At 44.5% G+C, this 26,586-nt stretch overlaps 1 protein-coding gene across 3 annotated transcripts in view; it reads right to left on the minus strand.

Moving 5' to 3' along the window:
• The window catches only part of GALK2 (galactokinase 2), a 306,129-nt gene extending 284,586 nt beyond the window's left edge, over positions 1–21,543 (minus strand). For 2 of the 3 annotated variants that reach the window (XR_011030291.1, XR_011030292.1), the window contains exon 1: positions 21,402–21,543. Coding sequence is in view for 1 of the 3 variants with exons in the window: in XM_068275411.1 (XP_068131512.1) it covers positions 21,402–21,457 (56 nt within the window). In the remaining 2 variants the exon portion in view is untranslated. The remainder of the gene's footprint in view (positions 1–21,401) is intronic. The other variant, XM_068275411.1, reaches the window with a different exon arrangement.
• Positions 21,544–26,586: the final 5,043 nt, after the last annotated feature.

The raw sequence follows: 26,586 nt of genomic DNA on the forward strand, positions 1-26,586 counted from the left end.
GACTGCTGAGTGACAGGGCTGTCCCCAGTACAGCACTGCATTAGATCACACAGCTGTACAATGTAAATAGACAGCAGTTTTGCCATCTAAGAGTCTGCTAGCAGAGCTCCGCCACTCAAATGGAATGCACAGGCATTAGTTAGATGTTAGGCGGTCCTGGGGGAGCCACCTTGCTGCTGCCAAATGGCATTAGGTGGTTAAAGGTCGTTATCAAAGATGTGTGATTTATTAATGCACAGATAGAATAAAGAATAGGGTACTGCCGAATTCCAAGCCTTTTTGATGATGTGGTGCATGAAACAGCAGTGTCTAACTGATGGGTTACTACAAGCTCAATGGCAAGATTTGATTAAGAATCTATGGAAATTGTGAATTGTGAACTGCATTTTCAGCCTCAGGGGTTCCACAAAATATTTCATAAATATGAGTACAGCACCAAAAGACATCTACAGGGGGCAAATCCTAATAAAAGCCACAAGAAACAAGATAAAAGGTGCCAACAGGCACTGTTAAAGGCAGGAAGCTACATTCAGAAGACTAATCCCAAATAATCAGACCACTCGTGGAGACCCCATATTGTTACAAGAGGCTAGAATAAAAAACAAATTACGAAGGTCCAGACAGGCCAGAAACACAAATAAAAATAATTTTGTTGGGGGGGGGGGGGGGGGGGAAGGAAATTTCACAAATAAATTGTGGGACAAGCTCTTGCACAATTATCATCAATACAAATCTGAAAGTGAATTGTGAGGGTTATTTTTGTAATTATTTTAACAAAACAAATAAAAAAGGTTGAACAACAAAATGGATAAAAACAAGTTGGCCTTTTTCTTGTTCCTGGATGCTAAAATGATTATAGCTAGGAACAGTATGCATTGCTGAAGTGAAAATTAGGATAAATTATATTATGGCCAATAATAAATGTATGAGTTACTCACATACAAAGTTACTAAAGGTTTAGAGACGCTGAACACAAACTGATGTTGATAGTGTAGCAATTACTGTACTGTTCTTGCAATCTATAGCTTGTTGGTATCTTATTTTGGAACTAAAGATTTTGGAGCCAAAGTATAAAAGGAATTTAGGGTCAGTATGTTTCAAACTTGAATCGGAAAATAATTTAATTTTGTCCCCTTTTTTAAACAAATTAATAAAATCTAATTGGTTGTTAGGTTGCTGTGGCTTTTGCCCTTTTAATGTAAAGTGGTACAGGTCATGTTGGTGCCATTTATATAATTAATAAAAAAATACATTTTCATAAATAGAATCCAAGAGAGAAACAACATGTTAATACCACTAGATGGAGCTGCAGTATGTATTCCAGCAATAATACCCAATATGAAAGTTCTATTTATAAATTATGATTTACCTTGTACTAAGTTACAATTCAATTAGCACTAAAGTCAACTTGTTAAATTTTCAAAGTTTCTTAAGGCCTCTTTCACAGTGCGAAGTTAAGGTCGCACGTAATAAAAAGTAATAACGCAGACTAACGCACAGCAACACAAAGTATGTGTGACATTCACAGTGCTCACATTGCGTTGTGTGTAACGTGTAGCAATATTTAGAAAGTGCTGCATGCTGTGCGTTCTCTGCGTTATTAGCTACATTGGACTGTTTGCACATGCTCAGTAATGTTTTAGTTTTTTTTTTAATGCGACGCATGCGCTGTTTTCGTTCTATCGGTATGCAACGAAAACGGCACACCGCGAGACAACGCAGGGCAATTTAACGTCACACTCCAAATGTGACATGTGTTGCATTAGGGGCACGTCGTGCGACCATAACGTCGCATCAAACGCAACGTCCTAGTGTGGAAGAGCCCTAAAGCTCTAATGGCAAGAAGTATAAATGTAATAGTGTAAAAAACAAAGAAACATGACATGAAAGGATGTATAAATTGAACAACATGTAAGTGAAAGCAGTAAAATCAACAAAAATGCAGGATAAAAACAACATACGATGAATAATCCCTCTGTGTTTTACCCACAAACAAGGTTTTTAAATAGTTATAATAAATCTTTGAGGTCAGATTAAAACATACTTTCCACAAACAAGTGACGAAAATTGAAATGCTTCAGCTGACAGGATGAACGGAGCCACAGCAGCTAAAAATGCACTAAATTACCCATGTTCTGTACATATTGCTGACATCACCCAGATCACAGCTCCCATGCAGGTGAAAAACAAACAGCAAATATCTGCTATGGGAATAAGGTGGTCATGACACCATGCTGTGGTAAGCAAATCTGTTATATCAATGATAGATAATATCCCATTTACTTGATAAACAAATCAAAGTCACCCTAAAGCAATAAAAAAAAACAGCCCTATTTGGGTACTTACCTCAGGACAGGGAAACCTCTGGATCTTCCAGAGGCTTCCCTCCGTTGTCCTCCTAACGCCAAGACTCCCACAAGACCATCGACAAGGACCTGTCAACAGGACTCTCCCACACTAGCATGGAGCCATGCCTTCTTTCACTGAGCGGTGGCCCCATGCTACTGCGTGCGTGTGTGTTGTGTATGTATTGCAGGCGAGCTCTATGAAATTCTGGGGGTTCCAGCGCCAATCTGGTTTACAATGATGTCCATTACAGAGAACTTTAAAGCTGGGGTGTCAAACTCAATCACATAAAAGACCAAAATCTAAAACACTGTCTAAGCTGCGGGCCGAATTGTTTATTAGGATTCAACATTTATTGAACAGTCTGGAACTCTATATATTTCCTGTTGCGATTGCAGTCTGCCTTTTAATTTGAGTTTTTTTGCCTACGGGCCTCGCGTTTTGACACCTTTGCTTTAAAACAATGTACAACTGATGCACAGGTAAAGGACATTTATGTGTTTCCCTATGGTTAGTTTATATTAACCACTTGAGGACCACAGTCTTTTCGCCCCTTAAGGACCAGAGCCTTTTTCTCCATTCAGACCACTGCAGCTTTCACGGTTTATTGTTCGGTCATACAACCTACCACCCAAATTAATTTTACCTCCTTTTCTTGTCACTAATGCAGCTTTCTTTTGGTGCTACGGTTTATTGCTCGCTCATACAACCTACCACCTAAATGAATTTTGGCTCCTTTTCTTGTCACTAATAAAGCTTTCTTTTGGTGCTATTTGATTGCTGCTGCGATTTTTACTTTTTATTATATTCATCAAAAAAGACATGCATTTTGTAAAAAAAATGATTTTTTTACTTTCTGTGCTGACATTTTTCAAATAAAGTAAAATTTCTGTATACATTCTTGTCCAAATTTATTCTGCTACATGTCTTTGATAAAGAAAAATACATTCAGTGTATATTTATTGGTTTGGGTAAAAGTTATAGCGTTTACAAACTATGGTGACAAAAGTGAATTTTCCCATTTTGAAGCATCTCTGACTTTTCTGACCACCTGTCATGTTTCATGAGGTGCTAAAATTCCAGGATAGTATAAATACCCCCCAAATGACCCCATTTTGGAAAAAAGACATCCCAAAGTATTCACTGAGAGGCATGGTGAGTTCATAGAAGATTTTATTTTTTGTCACAAGTTAGCGGAAAATGACACTTTGTGACAAAAAAAAGTTTCCATTTCTTCTAACATTGCGACAAAAAAAAAATGAACTCTGCCACGGACTCACTATGCTCCTCTCTGAATACCTTGAAATGTCTACTTTCCAAAATGGGGTGTGTTCACTGTCCTGGCATTTTGGGGGGTGCCTAATTGTAAGCACCCCTGTAAAGCCTAAAGATGCTCATTGGACTTTGGGCCCCTTAGCGCAGTTAGGCTGCAAAAGTGCCACACATGTGGTATTGCCGTACTCAGGAGAAGTAGTATAATGTGTTTTGGGGTGTATTTTTACACATACCGATGCTGGGTGGGAGAAATATCTCTGTAATTGACACATTTATTTTTTTATTTTTTTTACACACAATTGTCTATTTACAGAGATATTTCTCCCACTCAGCATGGGTATGTGTAAAAATACACCACAAAACACCTTATACTACTTCTCTTGAGTACGGCGGTACCACATGTGTGGCACTTTTTTACACCCCAAGTGCACTAAGGGGCCCAAAGTCCAATAAGTACTTTTAGGATTTCACAGGTCATTTTGCGACATTTGGTTTCAAGACTACTCCTCACGGTTTAGGGCCCCTAAAATGCCAGGGCAGTATAGGAACCCCACAAATGAACCCATTTTAGAAAGAAGACACCCCAAGGTATTCCGTTAGGGGTATGGTGAGTTCATAGAAGATTTTTTATTTTTTTTGTCACAAGTTAGCGGAAATTGATTTTAATTGTTTTTTTTCACAATGTGTCATTTTCCGCTAACTTGTGACAAAAAATAAAATCTTCTATGAACTCACCATACTCCTAACGGAATACCTTGGGGTGTCTTCTTTCTAAAATGGGGTCATTTGTGGGGTTCCTATACTGCCCTGGCATTTTAGGGGCCATAAACCGTGAGGAGTAGTCTTGAAACCAAATGCCGCAAAATGACCTGTGAAATCCTAAAAGTACTTATTGGACTTTGGGCCCCTTAGTGCACTTGGGGTGTAAAAAAGTGCCACACATGTGGTACCGCCGTACTCAAGAGAAGTAGTATAAGGTGTTTTGTGGTGTATTTTTACACATACCCATGCTGGGTGGGAGAAATATCTCTGTAAATGACAATTTTTTTTATTTTTTTTTACACACAATTATCTATTTACAGAAATATTTCTCCCACCCAGCATGGGTATGTATAAAAATACACCCCAAAACACATTATACTACTTCTTCCGAGTACGGCGATATCACACGCGACACTTTTTTGCAACCTAGGTGCGCTAAAGGGCCTAACGTCCTATTCACAGGTCATTTTGAGGCATCTAGATTCTAGACTACTCCTCACGGTTTAGGGCACCTAAAATGCCAGGGCAGTATAGGAACCCCACAAGTGACCCCATTTTAGAAAGAAGACACCCCAAGGTATTCCGTTAGGTGTATGGCGAGTTCATAGAAGATTTTATTTTTTGTCACAAGTTGGGGGTCAGGGGGCCGAATAATTACGCACACCCCACTTTGCAGTTATTTATTTGTAAAAAAATGTTTGGAATGATGTATGATTTTCGATCCACTTCTCACATGTACACCACTTTGTATTGGTCTTTCACGTGGAATTCCAATAAAATTGATGCCTGTTTGTGGCAGTAATGTGCAAAATGTGGAAAACTTCAAGGGGCAGTGTTCTCCCCAGAGCCTATTACCCGGGCGGAGCGCCCGGCTGGTCTCAGCTTCCCGCCCGCCTGTGGTTACAGCGTGCATCAGATTTTCTTCCTCCACATTCAATGCAGTGAGCAGCGGCTGTGTTATTAGAGCCAGCCGCTGTCACTCACACTATCTCCGCCCTCCCCTCAGCTCCTGCATATCCGTGATGTAGAGGGGCGGGGAGAGCCTGGTGGTAACTGAAGTTACACAGGCACCGCGGGAACTTCAAAGGAGCTGGAGCTAGTGAATCCCATCCCGATCTGCATGACTATTTTGCAGAGGACGGGCTCTCTTCCTTCCTCCAGCAAGTCTTCACATCGCAGCAAACTTCCCAGAATGTGTTCCAGCCTCACCTCCAGCCTCGCAGGTCAGAAGTCATAGCACAGGGAAGTGTGGAGCAGCGCTCGCTCATGCCGGGGAGACAGCATTGCAGGGCAGATGGTTATCTGTTAATCCCTGGTAAGGTGGTGACTGATAGCCATTAGCTGCCTCTGTTGCTGTGCCTGGTGTAGCGTCACCTCTATGGCATGCCCCCCTTTCAGATGCACTTTGTTTGCTGGGAGGAGAGGAGACAGACATTTTTACAGCTCCTATTGCTGTCCTTCCCCCAACTGCCCTGCTTGGAGATGTTACATTGATGTAAACCTGTCTGCAGACCTGCAGTGTGCTGTGCAAGTTACAGGATCTGTGAGAGTGCTGCATTCTTGTATTACATTCATATTTAGATGGTACTGCTTGCAATCCTCTCCTCTCTGACCCACACAGTGTTGTTGTTTTTATTGCCCCCCCCCCTTCCTTTTCCACACTGATATACATATGTTTTCTTCTACCTTTAGTCTGTCTCTCCCTCTCACACATTTCCCTTTGTCTCTCACACATTCCTCCTTGTTTTTTCTTTCCCAGTCCTTTTTTTCCCCTCTGTAGTACACGCTGTTTAGCACATAGACAAGCAACAAGCATGTGTACATCATGCTTGTGTGCATGTGAGATCATCCAGTGTAACTCCTCATCAGTAGTTCCCAGTGTGTTTCCTCCTTACCCACTTCCTCATTCAAAAGCACCCAGCATGATCCACCTACACTCGTCCCTACCAAGTAGCACCCAACACGATCCACCCTGCCCCTCCCTACCTAGTAGTGGCACCCAGCATCACCCTCCAACTCCACCCAACGTGACCTTACTTCCCCACCCGGCTACTTTTTCATGCCACCCGGCTGGTTAGAAATTCTGGGGAGAACACTGAGGGGGCCGAATACTTTTGCAACCCACTGTATATGTATGTGCAGTTTTACACAATGATGGTTTTATCACATAATTATCACATAATACAGTTTACTATTGAACATCACCCTATCAAGCAGCTCCCTAAAGAAACAATCAAAATCCGTCCCCTGAATAAATTAACACCGGAGAGGATTACTGCCAATCTGGATTTTACAAATCTGCTCCACCGTCAAATGGACCCAAACACTCTAGTAACCCAGTACAACAACACGATACATGAAACACTTGACAGTATTGCCCCATGGCGCACCAAATCAGCAACCAAAAAGCAGAACGCTAATTGGTTTGACTAAACCATCATGGATTTAAAAAAGAAAGGGCGCAGACTAGAAAGACAGTGGTGTAAATCAGGGTCTGAGGAGCACAAATCTACAACACAAAAGTTCAACACCTCAGACAATACCAACAAGCAATAACCAAGAAAAAAAATCAGACTTTATCTCGCACAAAATATCTACAGCCAACAACAGAGCTGGTCAACTCTTCCACACAGTGGAATCACTCTGCTACCCTTCCTGCCTAAAAGCCCCAACCACATTCTCCAGGGAAAGGTGTGAAGAATGCTCTGCCTTCTTCACAAACAAGGAGTCTACCAACCGTGCTGGCATTACACCAACAACAACAATTGACCACTGGACTTTGCATCGGCCTACTACCGTACCACCATGGCAAGTCTTTGACACTCTGAGTGAAGAAGATTTTGGAATTCTTATTCAAAGTCCCACTACCTGCGACCTGGATCCTGGCCCAACTGGATCCTTAATGCAGTGCCCAGAGCTGATCAGGCCAGCACTTCACAAAATCACTCAGTGCTCCTTGCAAAGTGAACTTTTCCCAAAAGAACTAAAGAAAGCAATCATAAAACCCCTCTTGAAGAAACCATCACTAGATCCTGATTCTGTAACCAACTACAGACCTGTGGCGAACTTACCATTCCTATCAAAAGTTATCGAGAAAGCAGTCGCCAACCAGCTAGAAGCCAGGCTTACAGATAACAACATCTTTGATACTTTTCAGTCAGGATTCAGGAAAAGGCACAGCACTGAAACGGCATTAGTCCGAGTAATGAATGATCAACTTACTGCAAGGGACAAGGGTGATTGCTCAATTCTGATTCTTCTGGACTTGTCTGCAGCATTTGATACTGTGGATCATGAAATACTAATCCAGCGACTGAAGAATTACTGTGGCCTAAGGGGTACTGTTCTTAGCTGGTTTCAGACCTTCCTATCTGGCAGGACACAGCAAGTATGTCTGGGCACACACTACTCTAATCCAGTGCCACTTCCCTATGGAGTTCCACAGGGTTCTGTACTATCACCATTACTCTTTGCAGTCTACATGTTCCCACTGGGCAAAATAATCCAGAACTATGGTCTAGGATACCATTGTTATGCAGATGACACACAACTGTATCTGTCCTTCAAGCCTGGCACCCAAGATCCATCAGCATCTATAAATGCGTGTCGAGTGGATTTACAAAATTGGATGAACACCAGCTGGCTGAGGCTGAACTCTGACAAAACAGAGGTGTTGGTGGTAGGTGGTCCACACATGATGGATAAAGTTCAAAATGCTCACCACCTCAAACTAGCAATTGGGGGAGATACTGTACAGTATAAAGACTCTGTGCGAAACCTTCGGGTGATCCTGGATGGAAATCTAAAACTCAAACAGCAGATATCAGCTGTTAAGTCTTCCTTCTCCCATCTAAGAAATATAGCAAAAATCAAACACCTTATCCCAGCTGAAGACCTACCTGTCCTGGTTCATGCATTTGTATCCTCCCGCCTAGACTACTGCAACGCCCTGTTCATCGGATCTACAGATAAGGTTCTGCGCCCCTTACAGCTAGTACAGAATGCTGCAGCCAGACTCCTAGCTAATGCCCCCCGCAGCTCACACATCACCCCAGTACTGCAAACTCTTCACTGGTTGCCAGTAAAATGGAGAATCAATTTTAAGATCTGCCTGCTGACATTCAAGGCTCTAAACCACATGGGACCCAAATACATAGCGGATCTATTGGAACTTTATGCCCCTCTATGCACCCTCCGCTCTGCCAACAAGATGAAGCTGGTTATTCCCAGGATACACTTAACATTTGGTGCCTGGGCTTTTTCCTATGCAGCCCCTACTCTATGGAACTCACTTCCACAATCAGTACGAGAGGCTCCTTCTCTGGACAGCTTTAAAAAAAAAAAAGGCTAAAAACTCACCTCTTTTCCCTAGCCCAGGGGTAGGCAACCCGTGGCTCCAGAGCCGCATGCGGCTCTTTTTCACCTTTGCCGCGGCTCCTAGGCCGCGGCTCAGGTAGTGTGTGTCAGTGGCTGCGGCGCGTGTGTGACGTGTGCTGCCGCTGGCCGGCGGCCTATCAGAGAGGCCGCCGGATCGGTGCAGTGCGGGGCTTAGGGCGGCCATTTTCCCGTAGCCCTGCAGTGTAATGCAGGCAGGACGTGACGTCAGGAAGGAAGAGGATCGTGGGAGTTGCGCCCCACAAGGAGGTCAGGACCGGAGGTCGGGACAGGAGGAGATCATGACAGGAGGTCTTCTGACTAGGTGAGTAAATGGGTTTTTCTTTTCATATCTGCTGAAGGATTGTGCATATTGGGGTCAGATCTGCTGAAGGATTGTGCATATTGGGGTCAGATCTGCTGAAGGATTGTGCATATTGGGGTCAGATCTGCTAACGATTTGTGCATATTGGGGACATAACTGCTGAAGGATTGTGCATATTGGGGTCAGATCTGCTAACGATTTGTGCATATTGGGGACATATCTGCTGAAGGATTGTGCATATTGGGGTCAGATCTGCTAACGATTTGTGCATATTGGGGACATATCTGCTGAAGGATTGTGCATATTGGGGTCATATCTGCTAACGATTTGTGCATATTGGGGTCATATCTGCTAACAATTTGTGCATATTGGGGTCATATCTGCTAACAATTTGTGCATATTGGGGTCATATCTGCTAACAATTTGTGCATATTGGGGTCATATCTGCTAACAATTTGTGCATATTGGGGTCATATCTGCTAACAATTTGTGCATATTGGGGTCATATCTGCTAACAATTTGTGCATATTGGGGTCATATCTGCTAACAATTTGTGCATATTGGGGTCATATCTGCTAACAATTTGTGCATATTGGGGTCATATCTGATCCTGTATATAGCATTAAGGTAAGAAACAATATATGCAGTGTTAGATTTGTTTTATAATGGTTTTGCGGCTCCCAGTTTTTTTCTCTTTTCGGAAACGGGTCCAAGTGGCTCTTTATGTCTTAAAGGTTGCAGACCCCTGCCCTAGCCTTTGAGACTGCATAATGCAGGGTCACAGCGCTTTGAGTCCCCAGGGAGAAAAGCGCTATATAAATATTATTGTTATTGTTGTTATCTTTTATATTTTATACGCTTTGGTGCATTTTTACTCTGGTATTAAAGAAAGATTAAAGATTGAAAGTGCCAGTGGGGTGATTTGAATTACACGCTAGATCCACTTGTTTCTGAGGTGGTTACAATCCGGTGAGCGCAATCTGTATTGGGAGAGGATTCACGAGTGCTGCACTGTTACACTGTGACACGGGTGTATTTCTTACGGGGTTACGCTATGTGGAATTTTTCTTATATTCTATAGGGAAGGTGGAGAGCGCAGTTCAGCAGCTTGACATATGGTTAGTTTATATATATGCATTTCAGCTGTAAGTTTTTCTCAACGTACTTGCAGCATCCATTTTTGGTGCATTGGCTTCAATTCGCAGAGACAAAAATTTAATGTTTGGTAATTTACCTCATGCGTTAGACTTTTTTTTTCCATAATCACTATGATTTTCATACATGCAGTAATAGTTCGATAATTTACCAAAACACTGCATGACAACTCACTATAATTTTTACCTCATGCAAGTTTTTTTCTATATTTTAAGGAATCATGCGGGATTTTATTTGGTGTTTGATAAATTATTGTATTGCAAAGAAAATGGATGAAAGTTGTGATACAGATGGCCTGAAGGGAGAAGGTTGTAAGAAGCCACTGTCAGGGTAAGAGGGGTTGTGCGTAATCCAGTTTGCCCTGGGCTTCAGTCCAGATGTCTGGCAGAGGTCCAGACGTAGCAGAGGTGACCCGATGATCCTCTCCGCAGCGTTGATTACTCTTTGAATTTTATTCCTGTCACTTGCGGTTGTGCCTGTGTATCAGACTATGAAGGAGGAGCTGAGAATAGATTCAATGGTGGCAATGTAGAAGCTAGTCAGCAGCTCCCACAGCATTCCAAACGTTCTCAGTTGTCTCAGGAACAACCTTTGCTGAGCCTTCTTTTGGCTTTTGGTGGTGTTCTCCTTCCCCCCTCCTCAGGTCATTGATGATGAAAGTGCCTACTGTGGATGCCCCTTACAGTGCCATCTTGATTCTGAAGTATTTACCTAACAAGATGATAATTTACCTCACTGGTTGGTAGTTTTAGTTTTCCATGTGGTAGCACTCTTAGTGCCCCCTCCTTCAACATCTTCAAGAAAGCCCTCAAAACTCTCCTTTTCACTCTGGCCTACTATCCCTCACAAGTGCTCTAAACCCACAGCTGAACTCTGGTCCCCTACCTCTCGTGTCCCTACCTCTCCCTCTAGATTGTAAGCCTTTGGGCAGGGTCCTCCTCGATCATGCACCTCCATTACTGTGAACCCATGCTATGCATCTGAGTGAACCTAACTTGCCTAATCTCCATGCTCCCCTCCAGTGACTAAGCATTACCTTGTACTCATACTGTGCTGCATGATCTGGTCTTTCTTGTATTCAGGTATTGTCATTTTGCCGTATGTCACCCCTAAATATTGTATGTATCCCTATTTATTGTCCAGCGCTGCGCAATATGTTGGCGCTTTATAAATACAATAAATAAATAAATGACATTTTACAAAATCTTAAGTAAAATCAGCTAGTTTTCTGCATTACTAAATGCGGTAAGACTTTGTGAATTGAAGCCGTTGTGGACCCTATGCATACAAAAAAGCATGTCAAAGTATGTGTTAATAGTGTCCGTTAAAAGCACATGCATTCACACATACATTAAAGCACATATGTTTTACTGCAAACGTAGCCTAATAAGCCAAGTAAGGCCAGGAGTGTTACATAAAAGTAACGTCTTTTCTATGTGAGAACTGACATACTGTTATATGGAAAACATGTTTCACATTTTTTGTAACCTCTCTATATAACAATACTATCCAGAGGCGTATCTAAGGTATGGCAGGTATAGAACATGCCCTAGGCGAAATACCTGCCATATGATCTTAGATCCTCTTCTGTCTTGCTGCAGCTATATACTGTACAGAGCAGGAGGGTTGTCGCTCTTCCATGTACAAGAGTCTGCCGTGGCACAACCCCTTACTCCTCACCAGCACTGTAGATTATGGATGATCAATGAGATACTAATTGTTCCAAGCTGATTATTAATTTATAAAGCGCCAACATACTCCGTAGCGTTGTACAGAGTAGGAAAACAAAAAGGGGTACGTAATTATACAGACAATGATATACATCAAATATGGACAAAGGTACAAAATACAGAACTTGTGGTTACAATGACAGATGTAGCATGATGAATAAAATGTATAACAGAGTGCAAGCTACAGTATAAAATGAACAAAATAATCCAAGACACATAAGGGTGAGAGCCCTGCCCTTGCAAGCTTACAATCTAAAGGAATGGGGGAAAACAAGAGGTGGGGAGGCATGCGGCATCCATACAGGCAGGGGTGCTCATCACAGACTAATCACGAGTAACCACGGTGGTTACTCGTGATTCAGATGAGGTTTAATTACAGCAACTGATTGGCGGGGAATGAAAGGGTTATTTGCCCATAAATCCATGTCCTCCCCGCGCTCCATATAAGTCCATGCGTCTTATTAGTGTTCCAAGCCTTGCTGCCGTCACTTCCTCCTTCAAGGTGGAAGGAGCAAATGACAGCAGCGAGGCTTGGAACATTAATAATAGGACACTTGGACCTATATGGAGCGCGGGGAGGACGCAGATTTATGGGTAAACAACCCTTTCATTCCCCGCCACTCAGTTGCTGTAATTAAATCTCATCTTAATCACAAGTAACCACCGTGGTTACTCGTGATTAATCTGTGATGAGCATCCCTGCATACAGGAACAGTGCCTGTTTAGGTTGTCTAGAAAGGAGTAAAACTTGAGAGGTTGAAGGGGAACGACCGAAGTGAGAGCATATGCTTGTCAGAAAAAGTGAGTTTTGAGGGAGTGTTTAAAGATTTCAAAGGTTGGAGAGTGACGCATGTGCTGTGGCAGGGCATTCCTGAGGAGGGGTGAGGCACGTGGGAAGTCTTGTATACGTGAATGCGAGGAGGTAATTCTAGAGGAGGACCAAAGTAGCTCCTGTGCATATCAAGAAGCTCCTGTGAAACTGATGCAGGATTATGCAAATTTTGTATTCCAATTCAGGCATCCTGAATAATGACCAATTGTGTTCCACCCAGGCAGAATTTGATTGGTCCATTTTAAAGCTTCATACATTTGCATACAGAATTTGCATAATCCTGCATCAGTTAGGGCCCATTTCCACTTGTGCGGTAGGAATCGCCGCGGAAAAAATTTGCATGCGGATGCGAATTTTCATGTGAATTTGCATACGATTTTCGCCATGGCAACGGGGGAAGCCCTCCAGGAGATCCCGTTTTTTGAACGGGATCTCTTGATCTCCGATCGCCAGAGGCGATCGGAGGGGCTGGGGGGATGCCGCTGAGCAGCGGCTATCATGTAGCGAGACCTTGTCTCGCTAAATGAAAAAAACAAACCAGAAAAAAACCTCTTTGCTGCCCCCTGGCGGATTTTAATAAACCGCCAGGAGGGTTAACCATGGCTGTGCCTGTGTGCTTTTCCATTGTTTCTATGCAAAATCGTATGCGAATTCGCATGAAAATTCGCATACCAAAACTGCATGCAAATTTCCTATTAAATACATTGTATGCAAATCGCATAGCGGTATGCGAATTCTGATGGCTCTGCCGTGCAGATTTTTTCCTGCACAGAAAACCGCTCAGAAATCCTGATAAGTGGAAACAGTCCCATCCACTTGCATTGTCTATGCGAATCTGCATGCAGTAAACGCATGCAGATGCAGATTCGCTCTAGTGGAAACGGGCCCTTAGGAATGATTTGCATTTCAGTGACCATGCCTACTATAGATATGTTCTCTGCATAGCCCAGGCTCAGACCTGCCAAGCTGCTCCTCCTGTGTGGTAACATGAGGACCTGTCTGTGGTGATTTGGAGCACACCATGCAGGAGCTGCTATAAGGAATCTCTACCCAGCTCCTTCATCAGCTGCCATCTGGGTGCTCCTGTCTAAACACTGGCCTCCTGGACAATGGCTGGTGTATCTGGGTGTGTGTACTGCTGGTGCACACTCTAAATGTAGGGCACTGTGCTCTGTTCTGGGTGGTGTTTGGTATTTTATACAATATGTGGGGGAAGTGTGTTCTATATGGGTGGTGGTATTTTACACTGTATACCCAGGAGCGGTACTTGATCCTATTGATATTGCGTATGTGTTTGTAGAGGGGGAGTAAGTACTGTATATGAGAGGCTGTGTGCTCTGTACTGGGGGAGATGTTTATTCTGTTTGCAGGAGGCAGCTGTACTGTACTGCGAACTCTGTACTGGAGCGTACATTTAGGAAAAGGAGTGAGCTAAAATGGGCAAGGATTTACCGGCTAGTAGAATATCGGTCAATGCACTGATATTTTTGCTATGACTTGACTGACCATTACCTATCCCTCACATGAGCCCTCCCCTACCTACACCTAACACTACCCCCCACCTAGTCCTAACACTATTAAGACAAGACAAATAACATTTATATCGCGCTTTTCTCCTGGCGGACACTTACACCTAATACTAAACCCCCTACCTACGCCTGTCACTAACTCCACCCACCTACTCCCAACACAATCTCCCCCACCTATCCCAAACACTAACCCCCCACCTACGCCTAACGCTAACCCCCTCCACCTACCCCTAACCCCTCTACCTATGCCTAACACTACATAACCCCCCCTCCCACCTACGCCTTATACTAATTCCCCCCCACCTATGCCTGATACTAATCCCTATCTATGCCCAACAATAACCACACACACCCAACACCAAACCTCCCACCCCCCCACCCCCATCCCCACCCACATCCCCCAGCATATATTGGATTGGGAGTGCACTCCTCTATTACTAAACACAAATGACAATTGTTTGATTTTTTTTTTTTTTTTTTTTTTTTTTTTTTTTTTTACACACAATTGTCCATTTACAGAGATATTTCTCCCACTGAGCATGGGTATGTGTAAAAATACACCACAAAACACATTATACTACTTCTCCTGAGTACGGCGATACCACATGTGTGGCACTTTTTTGCACCCTAACTGCGCTAAGGGGCCCAAAGTCCAATGAGTACCTTTAGGATTTCACAGGTCATTTTTGTTTCAAGACTACTCCTCACGGTTTAGGGCCCCTAAAATGCCAGCGCAGTATAGGAACCCCACTAATGACCCCATTTTAGAAACCCCAAGGTATTCCGTTAGGTGTATGGTGAGTTTATAGAAGATTTTATTTTTTGTCACAAGTTAGTGGAAAATGACACTTTGTGAAAAAAAAAAAAAAAAACATTTAAAAATCAATTTCCGCTAACTTGTGACAAAAAATAAAATCTTCTATGAACTTACAGAGATATTTCTCCCACCCAGCATGGGTATGTGTAAAAATACACCCCAAAACACATTATACTACTTCTCCTGAGTACGGCGATACCACATGTGTGCCACTTTTTTGCAGCCTAACTGCGCTAAGGGGCCCAAAGTCCAATGAGCCCCTTTAGGCTTTACAGGGGTGCTTACAAATTAGCACCCCCCAAAATGCCAGGACAGTAAACACACCCCAAAAATGACCCCATTTTGGAAAGTAGACACTTCAAGGTATTCAGAGAGGGGCATGGTGAGTCCGTGGCAGATTTCCTTTTTTTTTTTTTTTGTCACAAGTTAGCAGAAATAGAAACTTTTTTTTTTTTTTTGTCACAAACTGTCATTTTCCGCTGACTTGTGACAAAAAATAATATCTTCTATGAACTCACTATGCCTCTCAGTGAATACTTTGGGATGTCGTCTTTCCAAAATGGGGTCATTTGGGGGATATTTATACTATCCTGGAATTCTAGCCCCTCATGAAACATGTCAGGTGCTCAGAAAAGTCAGAGATGCTGGAAAATGGGAAAGTTCACTTTTTGCACCATAGTTTGTAAACGCTATAACTTTTACCCAAACCAAAAAATATAGGCTGAATGGTTTTTTTTTTATCAAAAACATGTTTGTCCACATTTTTCGTGCTGCATGTACACAGAAATTTTACTTTATTTGAAAAATGTCAGCACAGAAAGTTAAAAAAAATCATTTTTTTGCCAAAATTCATGTCTTTTTTGATGAATATAATAAAAAGTAAAAATCGCAGCAGCAATCAAATAGCACCAAAATAAAGCTTTATTAGTGACAAGAAAAGGAGCCAAAATTCATTTAGGTGGTAGGTTGAATGAGCGAGCAATAAACCATGAAAGCTGCAGTGGTCTGAATTGGAAAAAATGGGTCTGGGCTTACACACAGGGACATTACAGGCGCACGTTAGTGCGCCTGTAACGCTCCCCCAACGCACAGCAATGTAACACAAGTGGGCTGTTCACACAGCCCACGTTGCGTTACATGTAACGCTGCATGTTCTCCCGAAAGTGCAGCATACTACGGCGTTAGAGCGGCTATAGCCGCGTTAGACTGTTTGCACATGCTCAGTGGGGGGCAGAGAGGAGGCGGGGAGAGCCAGCTACAGTAGCCGCGCACATGGCTACTTAATATTCACTACACTGGCGGCAGCTGATTGGCCGGCGGGACCACGTGATGCGGAGTGTCTCGCTCCGCATCACGTGGTCCCGCCGGCCAATCAGCGCCACTCTGGGAGACCTTATAGGGATAGAGCCGCCTAACGCGGCTCACTCTACCGTCCTATCTTGCAGCACCATACGTTGTGTTAGATGCACGTTATGCGACCTTAACGTGGCACCTAACGCAACGTCTTGGTGTGCAAGTAGCCTAAGGGGGGTCCTCTAGTGGTTAAGGTTGTTTTTTGTGATATTGTATTATCTTTATTCTGTAATAAAGCTGTGGCCTTTAAACTCCAAATTGGGTGTCACAGCTTTTTTCATGTAGATGGTAAGATTGTCCCGTTTGGGCCCCTGCCCCGCTCATGCTAAACTCAGTATTGTACACATACAGAGCCCACATAACTTCTCTAGAAACTCCAAATAGTATATAGATCATAAAGCCTTTTTAAAAAGTGAACCTAAGATGAAAGGGAAGAAAGGATTTATACTTACCTGGGGTTTCCTCCAGCCCCCTGTACCCCGCCAGCTCCCTTGCTGTCCTCCCAGTCCTCGCGGTTGTGCTGCTTTCAGCCCTATAAAGTCTGCAATTCGGCTAAGTTGCAGACTACTGTGCATGCACAGTCCCAGTCACATGCATTCCCCAAATTGCACTTCTGTAGCATTCTGTACATGCACAGCTCGTTAAAGAGGAGCTGTTAGGTATAGGGTCTCAGAGAAAAAAAAACACATATATCAGTAGCTAAATATTGGCTGTACTTACATTACATATGCATTTCACTGTCCACGTTTGGATTTCACAGAATTTGTATATAGTATTTGCAGAGAATGATGCTCCTGACAGCTCATGGCAGGTTCCATGTTTGTCTGTCTTGTAGGAAGCCAATTGTGATGTAATATCCTCCCTTACCCTGCTTCCTGATGATTCGACTCACAAAAAAGATCAGGATCAAAGATCCTAATGGTTCATGATCTGGACAACACTACTTGTGCAGTGAATATTAATTAGCCATGTGGCTAGGAACAATAGCGGACTCCTGCACGGAACATGTGCCCTGTGAACAGCACATTGATTTTTCAGTGTTGTGAGCTGGGCTGCAAGTTACAAGCTGCTGTAACATGAGCCTGTAACTTTTCACTGTGAAAGCAGCCTTAAGGCAGGATATGGAAATGAAGGGGAGGACCAAGGGAGTGCAGTGGGGAGAAGAAGCAGCCCCAGAATGCTTTGCAGCATCTGTTATGCGGCCTGCTTAGGAGCTTGGGAATAAAGACATGTTCAGCAAACATCCAAGTAAGAGAGATTTTTAACTTCAGTATTGCCTTTTTGGCTTCCTTCTAATCTGTTTAACACAGGAGAATAGAGATTTAAATTAGCTTTTGCAGCCTGACAGTTACTCTTTAAGACTGTAACTGAACCTGTGCACAACGCTCTTGGATACAGGAGCATGATCGGGGAGTGTGCGCGGCTGGGACCACACATGTGCAGTGGTCTGCAACCAAACTGGATCGCAGACTGCACATAGGCACAACAGAGAGGACAAGAAGGACATCGAGGGAATAGTTGGTCTACAGGAGGCTGGAGGAAGACCCAGGTAAATAAAAATCCCTTACATCACAGGTTTAATTTAAGTATTAAAACAAACAGTATTGTACACAAATTGACTTCAGAAAAATGCCTGGGACCCACTACCAGCGCTTTTCTAAGTGCTTGTAATTCTCCCGCTGTCCTCCGTTTAGCTGTAATCAGCCAGTATCTGGCTCAGTGACATCAGCCGGGGTTCTTTGCGCATGCGCAGACCTACTGCGCATGTGCAGAAGACCTCGACTGATGTCACTGAGCCAGACTGGAGCCAGATACCGGGGCTGATTGCGGACGAATGGAGGACAACGGGAGGACGGCTGGATGAAACCCCAAGTAAAAAAAACAAAACATGCCATGAGATCTCTGGTTATATTTAAGCGCTGTTTGTAGGGGTGGAGACACACTGCAGATCACTTTTCGGTCCGTTTTTAAAAACACACTCCCATTGACTTAAAGTCATGGTAAAATAGTGAATTTTTGAAAAATTGCAATCACTGCAATTTTAATGCAAGTCAATGGGAGCATGGTTTTGACAATGAAAACTGATCAAAAAGCACTCTGCAGTGTGTCTCCAGCCACCTCAGCAGATAAACAGGTCCTCAAGACACATCTCTATGTTACCGCCTCACAAGCTACCTATGCCTAACACTGTAGCCCCCCCCCCCCACCTACACCTAACACTAACCACCCCACCACCTACTCCTAACACCAGACGTTGGCCATGGCCGCTAATTATCTTGTGCCAGAGTTCTGTTGTAGCATAGCGAAACTCCGGAACCCGCCAACGCCACTAATTATCTCATGCTGGAGTTCCACTTTACTACAGCGGAACTCCAGCACCCGCCATAGCCACTATTTATCCCACAGTTCCCCTATAGCACCGGTAACTCCAGTGCCTGCTGTAGCTGCTAATTATCCCTTAACCAGATTACCACCCTAGTCACAATTTGTACAGTGGTCTATGGCAGCACCCCAAATTATTAGGCACAAACAGCACTTAAATTACCTGATCCCGTACTAAGAGGAGGTACTTTATTTTGTTTGTGTGTGGTTGGTGGGGGGTTTTGGTGTGTGCTCTGTACTGAGGATAGTGTTCTCTCTGTACTGGAGGAAGAGGGTACATTATACTGTGTATGGGGATAATTGTGCACAGTATTAGGGGGATGGGCAATTAGGAGCAGGTTGAGTTAGTGATAATAAATTGATGGTACCAATGCACCCCATGCCACTGAGGAGTAGTAAGGGTGTATGGTTTGGGCAGTTAGGCATCATTAATATATTAATATTGGTGGTGGGGAAGGGATTAGCATTAGGCACTAGCAAGGAGAATTAAATAGAGGTAGCAGTAAGTTGTCCATTCTCCCTACACCAGGGGTCTGCAACCTTTAAGACATAAAGAGCCACTTGGACCCGTTTCCGAAAAGAGAAAAAAACTGGGAGCCGCAAAACCATTATAAAACAAATCTAACACTGCATATATTGTTTCTTACCTTAATGCTATATACAGGATCAGATATGACCCCAATATGCACAAATTGTTAGCAGATATGACCCCAATATGCACAAATTGTTAGCAGATATGACCCTAATATGCACAAATCGTTAGCAGATTTGACCCAAATATGCACAATCCTTCAGCAGATCTGACCCCAATATGCACAATCCTTCAGCAGATCTGACCCCAATATGCACAATCCTTCAGCAGATCTGACCCCAATATGCACAATCCTTCAGCAGATCTGACCCCAATATGCACAATCCTTCAGCAGATATGAAAAGAAAAACCCATTTACTCACCTAGTCAGAAGACCTCCTGTCACGATCTCCTCCTGTCCCGACCTCCTTGTGGCGCGCAACTCCCACGATCCTCTTCCTTCCCGACGTCACGTCCTGCCTGCATTAAACTGCAGGGCTACGGGAAAATGGCCGCCCTAAGCCCCGCACTGCACCGGTCCGGCGGCCTCTCTGATAGGCTGCCGGCCAGCGGCAACACACGTCACACGCGCGCCGCAGCCACTGACACACACTACCTGAGCCGCGGCAAAGGTGAAAAAGAGCCGCATGCGGCTCTGGAGCCACGGGTTGCCTACACCATAGCAGCAAATGTGTTGTTAGCCTATAGGCTAGCAATGCTTTTGTACAGCACTTGGCTTCCAAACTGCCACCTAAGAGATCAAGTCCCAGTCTTTGGCCACGGGATTGCATCATTAACGGCCCTCTAAGGCACCCAGCACACATGGCTGTGCGTGAAAAGTCGCATTTTATGTCATTTGCATTTTGTGTTTGTTGTGCATTTTAATGCTTTTTTTGTGTTTGCATTTTTTCACCATATGCGTTTTTCTTGCATTTTGCATGCGTTTTAACGTGTTTGTGGTTTGCATATAAAAACACATACAAAACGCATTACATTGCTTTACCATTGACTTTCATTATGTCTGTTATTGAAAAATATGCAACAAAACCAGCACTTTAAAAAAGGCATGTTTTAAAACGCATACAACGTATATGCGTTTTTTATATGCGGTTTTTTATGCATCCCATTGACTATCATTGCATGCAAAAACACTGCGTTTTCCGCAGCACTAGAGTTTCTGCTAAGTGTGTTCCCAGCCAAAGGGTTGTCCACTAGCTGCATTTTGTGATTTGATTCTGATCACTTGCGATCGCAAAATGTAAGGTCATATTTCAACTGATGGAAATCATGCATGAAAATTGTGATTAGTGCGATGCATTTGAGTTTTTGTCTAAATATAAATGTCCAGCTGCATTTTCATAGGTTTGCGCTTGTGTATAAAGCATAGGAGCACAGGAAAATCACACAGTAGATCTGGCAATTCAAAGTCTTTCCCCACTCTCCTTGTGTCTCTCTCTCTCATCACAGATCACAACTGATATTTTTATAATAAAAAATACATATAATTTATTTTATAATAGCTGATGTAGTAGTAGCAGACAAGTACAGCTATATCTTGCACAGGCATTCACAAGAACTACTACTGACTTTGAAACTGTGAAAACCAACTACTGTGCAACTCCAGCGTGGTACTTCCACATCAGTCATGTGATGTTCCATCCGCACAAAACAGAAATGAGTCATGTGATGTTCCATCCACACAGAACTGAAATATTCCACCAGCCTTGCCTGGTATTATAACTGCTATTGGTCTACATTGAGTGCCACTAAAAAAAACAACTGTTCACTGGAAATACAAGTAAAGCCAGGATTCAGAATCGGCAAACAACTTCATACATAAGCAGCCAAGCAGAGGATGACTCTCTCATCATATCGGCATACAATGTAGCACAGTGTCAGTAGAAGCTGCATCTTCTCCCACCCACAATATCCATCAATAAGGAGACGAACCTGTCATTGTCAGCGAGTGGGAGGCGCACGGTGGGCGGTGGTGCACGCTCTGCCATGTCTGCAAGCACTGTCCAGTGCTCCGTGCACAGCTCCCTGAACAGCCCGGCTACCTCCTTCCGGGTAGGGACAGGACTCACTCACGGATATCCTGTGCAATGAACACACAAGCTCATTTTTCTTAGGGCTGCAGAGAGATCTGGCAGGCTGAAGGGAAAAAAGCACAATTACAGAGCAATTGGGGGTGGTGGTGGTAAATATACACAGCATGATGCAGAGCAGCCTCTTCCTTGTGGTTTTGGGTCACCCTGAGCTGCTTGGTTACTGTGTTTCCTGGAGGGTTAGTGGGAAAAAAATCTGTTTGGTCTCTCACCATCGTTATAGTGCAGATAAGGGGTTAAAAAGTTTTCCATAGTCCCACCACTCCAGGAGGGCTGCTTACAGACTAAAGGTGGCCATACACTGGTTGATTTGCCATCAGATCGATCAACAGATAGCTCCCTCTCTGATCGAATGTGATCAGAGAGGGATCGTATGCAGGGGTGTCTCTAGCCATTTTGTCACTCCAGGCGAGAAAACCTGTGGCGCCCCCCCCCACCCGTGTGGTGCCCCCTGATGAAAATAATCATAACGCAACAATGTTTCACCATAAGATAAAAATAATGCAGCAATCTTTCACCAGAAAATAATCATAACGCAGCAATGATTCACTTAAAGGGAAGATCCGCGCAGGAATTAAAAAACAAACTGCACTTACCTGGAGCTTCTTCCAGCTCCTGCCAGTCGATCGGTGCCCTCACCGCAGCTCCTCTCCCTCCCAGCGTCCAGCGGTGAAGAACCCGACCTCGCCAGGTCGGCTTCCGGGTCGGCTTCATGTGCGCTCCACGGCGCGGGTCACGTGGTGTAAGTGACGTCATCTGGTCTCTACTGTGCAGTAGTTGTAGTAGTTCTGTGCTTGGGCAGTAGAGACCCAATGACGTCACGTACACCACGTGACCCCCCGCCGTGGAGCGCACAGAAGCCGACCCGCTGGACGTCGGGAGGGAGAGGAGCTGCGGTGAGGGCACCGATCGACTGCCAGGAGCTGGAAGAAGCCCCAGGTAAGTGCAGTTTGTTTTTTATATCCTGCGCGAACCTTCCCTTTAAAATAACCATAACGCAGCAATGATTCACCATAAAATAACCATAACGCAGCAATGTTTCACCATAGAATGATCATAACGCAGCAATGTTTCACCATAAAATAACCATAACGCAGCAATGATTCACCATAAAATAATCATAAGGCAGCAATGTTTCACCATAGAATAATCATAACGCAGCAATGTTTCACCATAAAATAACCATAACGCAGCAATGATTTTATCACCATAAAATAATCGTAATGTGGCCAGTGTCCCTAACAAATCTGCTCACAGTGCCTGCCCAGCACAGCTTGACCAGCCTTGCCCACCTACACCTAGTGACAGTCTGCCCAACTCACAACCCCACCCCCCCTACTGAAATCTCAGGGCCAGCCAGGGGAGGGGGCAGATAATATCAAGAGGGCACGCCACGTCACTCACTATGAGGGTCTTGCCTCTGCAGACTGTGTGCAGCATGTATGTCACAGTCTCCCTCCCTCTGAGTCCTGCCCAGACCCACACAGCAGGCATGATGCTTTATGCCTGTATTATTCTATATCCAGCCTAGAGGAGCCACTGCCTGCCAAGTGTTATAGGCGGGGGGGGGGGGGGGGTTGGGGGGGCTCAGGGCCAGCCAGGGGGGCATATAAAACATTATGAAAGAGCAGAGGGCACTCACTGTGAGGTGTCGCCTCTGCAGATACTGTGTGTAGCGCAGCCGGCGGTGGCACTGGTCCCTGGTGCGTCACACAATCTCAGTCACACGACTAACAGGCGGGTGGCGGAGTTTGGGGCGGCACCGCATGTATAAACAAACTAGCGTGCGGCCGCTCGCTCTGCATGGAGAGGGAGAGGGGGCGGACCAGTAGGCGGCGGCAGCGCACGCATAAGCTGACTAGCGTGCGCCTGCTCGTCTTTGAAGGGAGAGGGGCGGACCAGTAGGCGGCACGCACTGAGCTGCCTGTCACAGCGGCCCAGCGCCGACCTGACAATGAAAAAAAAAAAAATAAACACACACACCGCAGCGAGAGAGCGCCCACGCCCACCCACGGCGCTCTAGGCCAAATTTTATAGTTGCCTGGTGACAGGGACGGCCCTGATCGTATGGCTGCCTTTACTGCAAACAGATTGTGAATCAATTTCAGCATGAAACCGATCACCTTGTGTGAAGCTGCTGCCGCCGCATCGAAACCCCCCCCCCCCCCCCCCCGTATACATAACCTGACCCGGCCAGTGTGAGTCCCCCGTTCTCCGCTGTCTTCTCCGCGCTCGGCTCCAGGGCTCTCCAGCTTCACTTCACTTCCTGTCCAGGGAAGTTTAAACAGTAGAGGGCGCTCTACTGTTTAAACTTCCTGTCGGGATAGGAAGAAGTGAAGCCTGCCAGAACCCAGCGGAGAACGAGCAGCGGGGACACGCGCCGGCAAAGCAGGTAATGTATTGCCGCTAGTGTCGGTCATCAGACATTCGAATGCCGCTATCGATGCACTCCCGACCCGCCGGCAATCGAGCGAAATCTTCCACACGGACGGATCGACAGGAACGATCGATTTCGGACGGAAATCGATTGTTCGGTCAGCGTTTGCGCAACGATTTCACAGCAGATTTGATCACAGTGATCGAATCTGCTGTATATCGGCGGGAAAATCGTTAGGTGTATGGGCCCCTTTATATTTGGCATGCACAGGGGTTGTATTACAGGAAAGTAGCCTCTGTGTGATGTGGGACTGCAAAACAGATAAGCTCTCTGCATACCTCCCAACTTTTTGAGATGAGAAAGAGGGACACTTAAGCCACTCCCCTGCCACACCTCTGATCACACTCCTAATCATGCACACCATAAAGATTTAATAAGAAAAATATGTTGTATTATAATTCAAACCACACTAGTCCTTTCTATCCTGGTTCATTTTCCTTCATATTAACATTTTAAAATTAGTAAAATATCAATTTAAAGGATGGGAATATAGTTTAAGAGTCAATCAAACACATTTTTTAGTAGATATATATATTTACATAGAAAGAGGGACAAAGTCCTGAAAGAGGGAAAAATGAGGAGGAGAGGGACAGGGCTCCCAAAGAGGGACTGTCCCTTTAAAAGAGGGACAGTTGGGAACTATGTCTCTGCTCCATCTCAGCTATTCTCAATTTCTCTACACTCCTCCTCTCTCCGGGCTGGTGCACACCCAAATAGCAATCGTTAGCGCTTAGTGATTTGTGATTGTGTGAAGCGATTTTCAGAGCAATTTTTAAATCAATTTGAACGTTGTTGCTCAGTCATTCCAGCTAAATCACTCCAAAAAATGCTAAATGCAGTGCGTTTGCCATTTTGAAAAAAATCACAGCGCTGCTGTGGGAGCACCCTCATAAGGTATTATTATCAGAAAATGCAACCCAACCTAACCCTATTCTCAAACAGAACCATCCTCTGGTGGACAACTAATAACCCCCCTGGAGGTAACTAAACCCCCCTTCTTGATGGGCAACTAATAACTGGAGGGAAGAATTAATCCCCCCTTGATGGCAACTAATAACCTGCCCCTCCCCCCAAGGGAACTAATAAGCCCCCCTTGGTGGCAACTAATAACCCCCCCCCCCCCACCTAGGGAGAACTAATAACCCCTTCTTGGTGGCAACTAATAACAACCCCACCCACCCCCCTAGAAAGAAAAAATAACGGTTTAATCGTAGGACACCGGCAATTGCAAATAATTAATGCCTGAGAGAAGCCGCGCATGCTCAGTTATACACAGTCCATACATCGCGCATGCGCTGTATGGCAAGTTGCAAAAAGTAATGGATTGCTATTTCTTTCATCACACCGGCTCTCCCTGCTACCCCTAACCTCCCCAGCAGCGTTAAATACTATTTCCCTTCTGAGTCGTTGCAACTTGGAGGTAGGAGTAACTTGGGGTCTGATGATCGCTGGAGCCCCGAATTACCCTTACGCGCCCTATGCAGCATATCATTGCTGCTATGGGGTACCTAGTTTCAGCGCCCTGCGCTGAGCGCCATGTGCCGAAACCACCTGCTTCGCCTTCTCTCTTCTCTGTCACCCCATCTTACCCTCACAATTTAATCATCCAAATCTTGTTATTAGTAACCTAAAGCAGGCCATACATGCATCAATTGTTACTGACAGATTCTCTCACTATGATCGAATCGTAATGACTTTTCCACCTGGCAGTACTGAGTATGTACAATATGTGGCCTATAGGGTGTCATACTTTAGTGAAATGGGTCGTGGGCTGCCACTGACCACCAATAAAAAGCAGGTAAGCAAGGCATGGATGTTGCTGGGTGGGGGGCGGGGGAATAAATTACCTTACACGTGATGCAATATTCGGGGCCCTAGAAACCGTACATACCTCCATACATACCATGTGATGAGTACATGTAGTGAAAAAGGACCGAATGCTATTGCATTCTTGTCAGTAGTATATTTTTTCACATGGCAGCTTTATCCCTGTGATTTCTGTTTGTTCCTCTGTGTTTTCATTTTTTTGTGATTTTCGATTCTTTTGTTTGCATTTTGTTTTGTTTTTTCAGAATGCAGTTTTTCCATGCATACCAATGAGACCCGATCACCAGTGAGGTTCATAACAGAGTCTTCCATTGATAAGGGGGTGGGGGGGGGCAGGTTTGGAATGATAAGCATTACTTGTCTACAGGGGGCTGCTTCTCTAGCCTCCTGTCCATATGAGATTCAACATTTTCCCCAGAAGAAACTGCAGCTGCCACTTTTTTGAAGCTCCGGTGATGATGTCACGTTTGCGGCGGGCTGGGATCAAGCAACACCACTGCAAGCTTGAAACTGGTACCGGCTATTCCCGGCGGCTGAATTACCTCTTTATTTTCTAATTTGAACTCCAGCTGTTGCTAGCACCCACATTAGTCACTGAGCGCCGTTATAGCTGTAATTATCATTACGGCCTATGGCAATGCCTAAAGCATAGTACCAAAATTAGCTGATTTGCTCTGTGGGGACAGGGGGCTAGAGAAACACTCCCTATTTATTACACTCCCCCAGCAGCACACTTTATGCTCACCTAATGGGGAGGTTCATT

Source organism: Hyperolius riggenbachi, chromosome 3, assembly GCF_040937935.1.
Source record: "Hyperolius riggenbachi isolate aHypRig1 chromosome 3, aHypRig1.pri, whole genome shotgun sequence".
NCBI classification, from domain to species: domain Eukaryota; kingdom Metazoa; phylum Chordata; class Amphibia; order Anura; family Hyperoliidae; genus Hyperolius; species Hyperolius riggenbachi.